This window comes from Gracilinanus agilis, chromosome 4, assembly GCF_016433145.1.
Source record: "Gracilinanus agilis isolate LMUSP501 chromosome 4, AgileGrace, whole genome shotgun sequence".
Classification (NCBI taxonomy): Eukaryota; Metazoa; Chordata; class Mammalia; order Didelphimorphia; family Didelphidae; genus Gracilinanus; species Gracilinanus agilis.
In genome coordinates, this window is record NC_058133.1 from 239,407,226 (window position 1) to 239,417,698 (window position 10,473).

At 34.3% G+C, this 10,473-nt stretch overlaps 1 protein-coding gene across 3 annotated transcripts in view; it reads left to right on the plus strand.

Moving 5' to 3' along the window:
• The window catches only part of SHISA6 (shisa family member 6), a 568,935-nt gene that overhangs the window by 359,582 nt on the left and 198,880 nt on the right, over window positions 1–10,473 (plus strand). Inside the window, exon 5 of one of the 3 annotated variants that reach the window (XM_044672701.1) lies at window positions 2,357–2,373. The exons of the other annotated variants lie outside the window; for them this stretch is intronic. Within the exon in view, the coding sequence (XP_044528636.1) occupies window positions 2,357–2,373 (17 nt within the window). The remainder of the gene's footprint in view (window positions 1–2,356; window positions 2,374–10,473) is intronic. 3 annotated transcript variants of the gene reach the window in all.

The following is a 10,473-nucleotide window of genomic DNA, read 5'->3' on the forward strand; positions in this document are numbered from 1 at the left end:
TTGCATGCCCAATTCATTAATCTCTGCCCTCCCTAATTTGTTAATATATGCACTCAAAGATATAAATTTCCCCCTGAGTACTGCCTTAGGTGCATCCCACAGAGTTTGGTAGGCTGTCTCATCATTGTTATTCTCTTCAATGAAATTGTTGATTTTTTCTATGATTTCTTCTTTGACTAGCTGATTTTGGAGAATCATATTATTTAATTTCCAATTAGTTTTTGTTTTGCTTGTCCACGTGCCCTTACTAATTATTATTTCTATTGCATTCTGGTCTGAAAAGGTTACATTTATTATTTCGGCTCTTTTGCATTTGCTTGCAATGTTTCTATTACATGGTCAATCTTTGTGAATGTACCATGTGCTGCTGAAAAGAAGGTGTATTCCTTTTTGTCCCTATTTATTTTTCTCCACATATCTATTAAATCTAATTTTTCTAGGACTTCATTCACCTCTCTTATCTCTTTCTTATTCGTTTTTTGGTTTGATTTATCTAGATCTGAAAGAGGAATATTTATATCTCCCACTAGAATGGTTTTTCCTTCTTGATCTCTGCCAGTTTCTAAGAGATATGGATGAATATTTACAAAAATATAAACTACCTATATTAACAGCAGAAGAAATAGAATACCTAAATGTTCCCCTTGATTGATCCCTTCTGACTTTCTCAGTAGGGTTTGATAGAGTTTTATATCCCAATGGATATAGCTATTCTTCCCTCTCAGGGTTAATTACACTGTGTGTAAGGTTTAAATATTACCTCTTAATGTTCTCTTCCTCTCCTTCTTATAATAGTATTCATCCCTTCCCCTTCCCATGTCCTCTTTGTGTGTAATAGAATAGCCTATTTTTCTTATTCATTCAAGTTTCTCTTGGTGTCCTCTACTATTCCCCCCCCCCTCTTTTACAGCCCCATATCATCTTAGACCATTCAGTATTCCAACCTCTCCCTAAGAATAATTCTTCTAATTACTATAATATTGAATACAATAATAGTGAATAGCATTCACTACAGAGAATTATACATAACATTTCTTCACATGTCAGCCTTTATCATTTTTAATCATTACAATAGGAATATAAATAATTAGATCTTATTGAAAACCTTAAAGAGGCCAATTTTAAAAATACCTTTTTTTTACTTTCCCTTCTGTTTCTTATTTACCTTTTCATGTTTCTCTTGATATTTGTGGTTGGATATTTAACTTTCCATTTAGTCCTGGTCTTTTCTGTGCAAATTCTTGGAAATCTTCTGTCTTGTTTAATGCCCAAACTTTCCCCTGGAAGTATATAGTCAGTTTTGTTGAGTACGTGATTCTTCATTGTAGATCCAGTTCTCTTGCCTTTCTGAATATCATATTCCAAGCCTTGCTGTCTTTTAGTGTGGAGCCTGCTAGATCCTTTGTGACCCTGATGTGATCCTTGATATCTGAATTGTCTTTTTCTGGCTTGTTGTAAATTTTTTTCTTTTACTTGGAAGCTCTTGAATTTGGCTTTTATATTCCTGGAGGCTGTCTTTTCAGCGTTTAGTGTAGAGGGTTATCTATGGATCCTTTCAATATCTATATTGCCCTCTTATTGTAGAGCTTCAGGGCAGTTTTGCTGAATAATTTCTCTTAGTATGGAGTCCAAATTTCTATTAATTTCTGCTTTTTCAGGAAGACCAATGATTCTCAAGTTGTCTCTTCTACACCTGTTTTCTTGATCTGTCAGTTTCTCATTGAGATATTTCATGTTTCCTTTTATTTTATCAGTCTTTTGACTTTGTTTTATTTGCTCTTGCTGTCTTGATAGATCCTTGGCTTCTACTTGCCCGATTCTTGTCTTTAGAGACTGGTTTTCTGCTATAATCTTTTGATTTTGCTTTTCGATTTGGTCTATCCTGTTTTCCATGTGTTTGATTTTGGTCTCCAATTTGCTTATCAATTCTTTTGATTTGGGGGCATCTTTTTTGAATTGCCCAATTTTTTTGAGACTGGTTTTCCTTTTCAATCTGGTCATTTCTGGTCTTCAATTTACTTGCCTCACTTTTGAATTGCAAAATTCTGACTTTTAAACTGTTATTTTGTTGCCAGATCTCTTCCATCTTTCTCATAATCTCAGATTTGAACTCTTCAAGGCCTTGTGACCAGTTTTCATTTTTGGGGGAAGGTTTGGATATGATTACTTGTTTGTTCTCCTCTGCTGTTTGCTCTGTTGCCTGAATTTTTTTGTGTAAGAGTTGTGGAGTATTAAAGGTTTCTTCTTTATCTTTCTCTTCTGGGGTTCCTTTGTCTGGATTGCTATTTTTAACCCTGCACCCTCTCAACTTTACACCCAGGGTCTGTCTGTGTTCTTTAGGCTCCGGAGGTCTCAGGTCTAGTTGTTCTCAGGGTCAAGCCTCCTGGTGGTCCCCTTTCTTGTTCTGCCTGAAGTTCCTTTAAGAGTCTCAGGGTGCTGCTTCCACAATCATGCACCCCTCTGCTCTGGGTCTCCAGTCAAGGTCCATGCTTGTGCTCAGGATTCGTGTCTGTGCCTGCGCTTAGGGTGTGTGTTCAAAGTCTACTTGTTCTTTAGCCTCTTGGGGTCTTAAGTCTTGCTGCTTTCAGGGGAAGGCCCTTGTGATGCCAGGTAGCTGCCAATGACTTAATGGGTACCTCAAACTTGCTCTAACTCTTTTGCACTGGCTTTGGCACTTTAGATAGTGTGGGGAGAGGGGGTTGCTCAGCTCACATTTTAGTGAGAGCTGTTTCACTCCTTTATTGTATGGAAATGCCCAGATTCCAAGTACCTTCAATGCTGCGCCCTGTTGTGGGGTCCCTTCATTTGTCTGGATTTGTTTTTATGTCTTCTTGAGGAGTTCTATATGTGTGGATTAGAAGAGGTCAAGCAGCTGCTTTTTACTCTGCCACCATCTTAACCTGGAAGTAGGATTGGTGTTTTGATGGTATAAGATCACTGTACTGCAAATATGAATAACATTGAAACAGGTTTTGAACAATTATACATGTATAATCCAGTGATATTGTTGTCAGCTTCAGGGGGGTGACTTAAGTGGGGCTGAGGGGGGTCGAATCGTGAATCTTGTAACTATGGAAAAATATTCTAAATAAAAACCTAGATGCAGAAATCTTAAATAAAATACTAGAAAAAAGGCTATAGCAAGTTATCAGGAGGATTTTTCACTATGACTAGGTGACATTTATACCAGGAATACAAGGATGGTTTAATATTAGGAAAACCATCCATATAATTGACCATATCAGTAACCAAAAACCAACAGAAATCACATGATTTTCTCAATAGATGCAGAAAAAACCTTTGACAAAATATATCGCCCATTCTTATTGAAAACATGAAAAATAAAGGAATAGATGGGCCTTTCCTCAAAATGGTAAACAATATATATTTAAAACTATCAGTAAATATCATCTGCAATGGGGATAAGTTAGAAGCTTTTTTAAAACTAATGGGATAAAGAACAAATCTGAGAAACAATCATGACTTCATTCAAAAGAATGAAAATGAGGAGACAACATATTGGAATTTATGGAATAGAGCCAACGCAGTACTCAGGGAAAAATTTATATCTCTGAGTGCTTATATCAATAAAATGGAAAGCAAGCAGACATTGAATTTGGTGTGCAACTAAAAAAATTAGAAAAAAAGACTAATTAAAATTTCCTAGCTAAAAACTAAATTGAGAATACTATAAATTAAAACTTTAATAAAATTGAAAGGAAAAGAACCATTGAACTATTATGTAAGACCAGGAGGTGGTTCTATGAAAAAAAACAAATTAAATAGATATTGCTTAATTTATTTTATAAAAAGAAAGATGAAAATCAAATTGCCAGTATCAAACATGAAAAGGGTGATTCAACCTCTATTAAGAGGAAAGTAAAAAAATTATTAGGAGCTTTTTTGCCGAATTATATCACAATAAATCTGATACTCTAGGTCAGTAATGGGCAAACTTTTTTTTTAAAACCCTTAATTTCTTTGTAATGGCTCCTAGGTGGAAGAGTGGTAAGGGTAGGCAATGGAGGTCATATGACTTGCCCAGGGTCACACATCTGGGAAGTGTTTGAGCCCAGATTTGAACCTACGACCTCCTATGCCTAGGCCTGACTCTCAATCCACTGAGCTATCCAGCTACCCTCGGATGGGCAAACTTTTAAAAGAGGGGGCCAAAGAAAAGGAAATGCTCATCTTTCAGTCCGTTTCTAAGGCAACTCTTTTGAAGTTTCATTGTATCCTACTCATTGTATTCGTCAGATTGGGAATAATGTTACCCTGCGGAATAGAACATTTCTGGGGCCATCTGGCCCACAGGCCATAGTTTACCCATCACTGCTCTAGACAATATAACATATTTGTGAATCTATTTGCCAAGACAAACACAGGAATTATGTGAACACAATTACAAAATGTTTTTCACACTAAGAAAACTAGATCTAAAGAATTGGAAAAACATCAACTGCCCAAGGGTAAGCCTAGCTAATATAACAAAAGTGATGGTCCTACCTAATTTAATTTACTTATTCTGTCACACTTATCAAATGATCAAAAAAATGGAAAAAAATAACAATATTCATCCTGAAAAACAAAAGGTCAAGGCAACTAATGAAAAAAAAAATGTGAAGGATGATGATCTAGCAGTACCAGATCTTGAAGTGTACTATAAAGGAATAATACTCAAAACAATCTAGAAATAGAAGAGTAGATCAATGGAAGAGACTAGTTATGAATGACCTCAGCAATCTAGTGTTTGATTAACCCAAAGATCTCAGCTTTGGGGATAAGAACTCACTATTTGACAAAAACTGCTGGGAAAATTTGAAAATTGTGGCAAAAATTAGGTTTAGATCAATATCTCACATCCTGTGCCAGGGTAAAGTCAAATGGGAATATGACATAAACATAAAGAGTAATATTAACAGTAATTAGGGGAATGTAGAATTGCTTACCTGTCATATCTCTGGAGAAGGGAAGAATTTATAACCAAACAAGAGATAGAGAACATTATAAGATATAAAATGAATCATTTTGATTATATTAAATTAAAAAGGGTTTATATAAAAAAAAAACTAACGCAAGATTAGAAGGGAAGCAACAAGCTGGAGGAAAAATTTTATAACAATTTTTATAACAAATTTCCTTTACTAGGTCTCATTTATCAAATATATAAAGAAATAAGTGAAATATGTAAGAATCCAAGTCATTCTTTAAGTGAAATGAATAGGTAGTTTCCAGATGAAGAAATCACAGCTATCAGTAATCATATGAAAAAATGTTCTAAATCACTCTAGATTAGAGAAATGCAAATTAAAAAAACTCTGTCATACCACATCATACCTATTACAATATGACAATAATGGAAAATGATAAATGTTGGAGAGAATGTGTCAAAATTAGGACAGTAATGAAATGCTGGAGGAGTCATGAATTGATTCAACCATTCTGGAGGGCTATTTGGAATTATGTCCAAAAGGGCTATAAAAGAATGCATAACTTTTGATCTAGAAGTACCACTACTCAACCTGTATCTCAAAGAGATTAAAAAAAGGGAAAGGACCTGTTTATGGAAAAATATTTGTGTAGTGATAAGAATTAGAAACTAAAGGGATATTCCTCAGTTGGGGAATGACTGATCAAAATGTGGTATATCATGGTGATAGGATACTATTTCGCTATAAGGAATAATAAACAAGATGATTTCAGAGAGAACTGGAAAGACCAATGTGAACTGATGTAGAGTGAAATAAACAGAACCAGGAGAACATTATACACAGTAATTGAAATACTGTGGAACAATCAAATATGATAAGCTTTGCCACTAACAGCAATACAATGATCCAGGACAAATCTAAGGGATTTATGAAAAAGAATGCCATCCACCTCTAGAGAAAGAACTGTTGAAGTAGAAATATGATTTATCACTTATTTATTTAGATATATGATTTAGGGTTTGGATTTTTGATAAGATTATTCACTTAGAAGAAAATATAGGAATATGTGTTGTCTTATAATACACGTATAACCCAGATTGAATTGCTTGTCAACTCTGGGAGGAGAGGAAGGAAGAAAGGGAGAAAACAATATAACTTTGGGAAACTTTTGTTGAAATTTGTTATTAAAAATAAATAAAGACATAAAAAAGAAAAGCTAATAACAAAGAGGTTTTTAATTAATAATGAGGAAAGGGATCAAATAATAATAGTATTTATCTCTATAGATGAATTATGATAATGATTGATGAAGTAGGTAGAGCTGCTCAACATCTATTTTCTTTTTTTTTCTTCCAAGGAAATTCATCTTTAGTCTTGTTATAAAGAGTTTTCTTAATTTCACTCTGTATCATTAAGAGCAGAATTTCTATGGCAGAGGGAGTTAATCTCACTCTGTCTCTTTAAGAGGTAGTGACAGACAGACTGGCCCTCCATCTTTTTAAGAGGCTGGCTATAAAAGAAAAATGTTAGTTAAGAGAGGAGTGCCATTTTCTCTGGCTTCTGAAGGGGCAGGAGCTCTATGACTTCTGTGTCAGTCTCTCTCTGTCAAGAGAATCTGTCAGTTGACTTCTGACAGTTTGGATTTCAGATACCCATTTAAGGAGATTGGAGGAGATAAAGACTTATTTAATTAGTTAGGTAGATAGATAGTGAATTTAATCATAGATAGTGTAGTTTAGTTAGGCCTGCTTTGTCAGGCAAGAAGATCCTTAGATTTAGGGTTTCTTAGAGATTTTAGTATAGGGTTTAGATTTTTAGGCATAGTTATACAATATAAGAGCTATAATCTCCCATTTCCTATCCCAACTCTCCTCCAAATAAATAATTAGAAGTGGTTTACCATACTGTTCTCTGTACTTTTATCACAATGTTATTTACCCCTCACAGCCTGGAAAGGAGAAGAAACATGACAGTAGGGAAAAAAAAGAATTTTAAATAATGACCTTGTAGGCAGAATTCTGTTTCTGTTCTTATCTAATGCTGTGACCTTGGGCCATAATTTCAAACAAAATTCTCTGACAAAGGTCTAATCTCTCAAATATAGAAGTAACTAAGTCAAATGTACAAGAAATGAAGGCATTCTCCAATTGACAAATGGTCAAGGATACAAACAGGCATTTTTTCAGATGAAGAAATCAAAATTATCAATAATCACATGAAAAAAAGTGTTCTAAATCCCTCCATGATTTAGCACTTAATCTCTTCACATTGTGGTTCCAGCCTACCTTTTCTAGTATCATTACATATTACACTTCAGCACACTCTTTAGTCCAATAAAGATAGACTATTTACAGTTCTTCACACCCAACATTTCATCCCCTGTCTATGAAAGGAGGAACTATCCTTTCTATAAAGAATCCTGAGATATTAAAATAGGGACACTATCTGGATACATCTGGCAAATATCTTATCTCACAGATAATTGAATTGATTTCAAGGTCTTTATCTTTTCTGAAAAGTCATTTGCTCCAATGTAAACATCTACTTCTTCTTCCTCTATTCCCCTCAACCCAAAACACATCACCCCACAGACCTTCCTTCCCTTCATAATTGTATACTTTCCTCTTTGCTATATTCCTTAAAGATTAAAATGTTTCTTAAAGGAAAATATTGTGTGAATTGAGACAAAGACTATATGTTCATTCCTGGCAAAAAGAAAAGAAGGAAAAAAAATGAGAGAAAAAACTTCTAGCAGACAGAAAATGAAAACTGCTTTGTGACCAAAAATGGTTTGTGAAATTTGTGAAATCAAGGCAATTCGTTCCAATCTGGATCAGGGAATATGAAGAGCTGTTAAACAAAACAGTAATTTGAAAGAGAATTCCAGGACTCAATTGTGTTTCATCTGAACAGCTGTTCCCACCTTTTCCTACACATATTAAAACTTTACTAACTTTCTAGAGACTAAAGATTTAGTCTTGAATATAAAACATCTTACCTTGTAACCTTGACCTCCTATGAATTTGAGTTTCCCATGTATAGGAAGAAAGTTCATCCCTATATACTATCCTGGACTCTTGGCTACAAAAAGAGAATGCTAGCCAGCCAATTTCATAGTACTTGACCTTGAACTGAATTAACAGCAAATAAAAGAAAAAGAAAAAAGAAAGTTAGGAAGGAGGGAGAGAAGGAGAATAGACAAATATCCTGAAAAACTTCATAATTTTTTTCATTTCCATTACCTTTTTTATTGAGATGTTTTCCTTGAAACAAGCCTAATTTTTTCTCCTTGCAACTTTCACATGTCGCTCCTTGACCACCCCACTAGGAGCCAATAGAACAAATCTAATCCGTTTTCTACAGAATAGTTTTTCATATACCTGATGGTAGTTATCACATTTCCCTTAATTCTTTCTTCTTTTGATTAAAATTCCCTAATTCCTGCTTTTCTTTGCTCATGGCATGCTATCTCCCAACTCCTAGCATTTTCACTGGCTGTCCTAGGCCTTGCCTAAAACTCTCTCGCTAGTCCTGGTTTTTCTGACTTTCTTCAGGGCAAGCTAAACTTCTACTTTTTGCAGGAAATCTTTCCCAGTCCTTATGGCTAAAACCTTCCCTCAGAGACTACTACTAATTTATTATATATACATATATATATATATATACATATATATATATCTTGTCTAAACAGAAATGTTTAGACATTAGTCCCCATTAGATTATAATCTCATTTTTGGACCTTCAGCACTGAGGATAGTACCTGGCAAATAGTAGGTGATTAATAAATTATCATTGACTTCACTAGTATTACAATATTAGTACCTATAATGCCTGTCACACAGAAGTGTTACCAGAAAGATCCAAAGCATTTTTTACATTAAAAATGAGATAAATTTAAACTTGAATCAGGCACTAATAGATAAAACCTGAACTTGGTCAATTTCTTTCCTCCATGACATCAGAAGATGATCTGATTCCTGTTCCATTCTTCCTCCAAGCCTTACACCAGCCCTTTCTCTCAACTTACCTTCTACTTATGTTACACAAGTCACTTTCAATCTTTTCTTTTTTGCTTAGAGCCTTATGACAGAGAAGGTTTGCTTTTCCTTTTCCCCTTACCTGTCTCATGATTATTATCAGGTTACATTCAAAATGGGTCACATTGCAGTGTCCTTGAGAAGGGTATCCCAGAATTTGTGGCAAGGAAAAGTGCCTCCATGCTGAGGAATCTGTTTAAATGAGGTCTTCTTGCCTTCTGCTCCCTGTGAGAAATGTCTTATGAAAACAGAAGGCTGATAAATAGGCAGGTTATCCTCAAAGATCACTGCAGTGTATATTTTATTAAATTTTGACAAGCAACAAACAATATTTACAAATCATTCCTCTTATTTAACAACTGCCACTCACTAAGGTTCTGATATATGGTTATATAGTTCTGATATATAGTTTCACAATAAATCATTCTATTTTTCCTTCAGGGTAAGCTCCAGAATTATTCATCTAAGAATTCAGTAGATATTTATTGAGAAATTATGACAAGTCCAGTATTGTTATAGATGCATTGGAGAACATGAGAAGTAATTGACACCAACTGTGGTATAGAATAGGATAACAAAAAGGAGCACTGAAATAGAAGGAAAGAGCACTAAGTTTTAGCTCTAAATCTAGATATCAATACCCTAACTTCCCAGTTCCTTAAACTACTCATTTCCCATATCCCATGCATTTAATATTCTACCTCAGGTATACATAAGGAATGAAGTATTCCTGATCACTCAAAAGTTTTCCTATTCCATGATAGGAAGTCTGAGATTAATGTTTCTAATAATAATCTCCAAACATTCCATTCTTTTTATGTCTTACTCCTCCTAAACCTATCATTTTTTTCTCAATGCAATCTCCAATCTTTCTGTCTCTTAATAATTTCCTAGGCTACCATCCCTGTTCAGAATACAATACTTAGTGAGCTAGTTAAACTCTAAGGTATCCTCTGCATGAACATCACTTTGTCCCTTTCCTACCCACACCTTGCCAAATTCCAACCCTGGATTACTCACATCATACATGTACTACAGGGCTATTCATATACTATTGAATGGAATTGGAGGAAAGCATATAACAGTCACACAATGGGCATATTAAAAATTTGATACTACTCAAACTGAACTTGTAGATTCAATTGGCATTGGATAAATACAAATGTATATATATATATATATATATATATATATATATATATATATATATATATACGCAAATATAATATAACAGGATAGCAGTTATTTTTACTCCTTCCTAATTACTCTCCATTACACTTACCATAATTCATCCTCTACATAACTACAAAAAGTCACTGGCCTGATCAAAATATTCAAGCAGATTTCGGCTACCTCTAGGATAAAATGTAAACTCCTCAGTTTATCATTTGATTCCCTTTACAAGACACTAATCCATTTTTTATTAAATATTTATTAATATTCATTTTTAATCTGTTCACATACTTTATGCCCCTACTTTCCCCTTCATCTCCCACTCTCCCCCC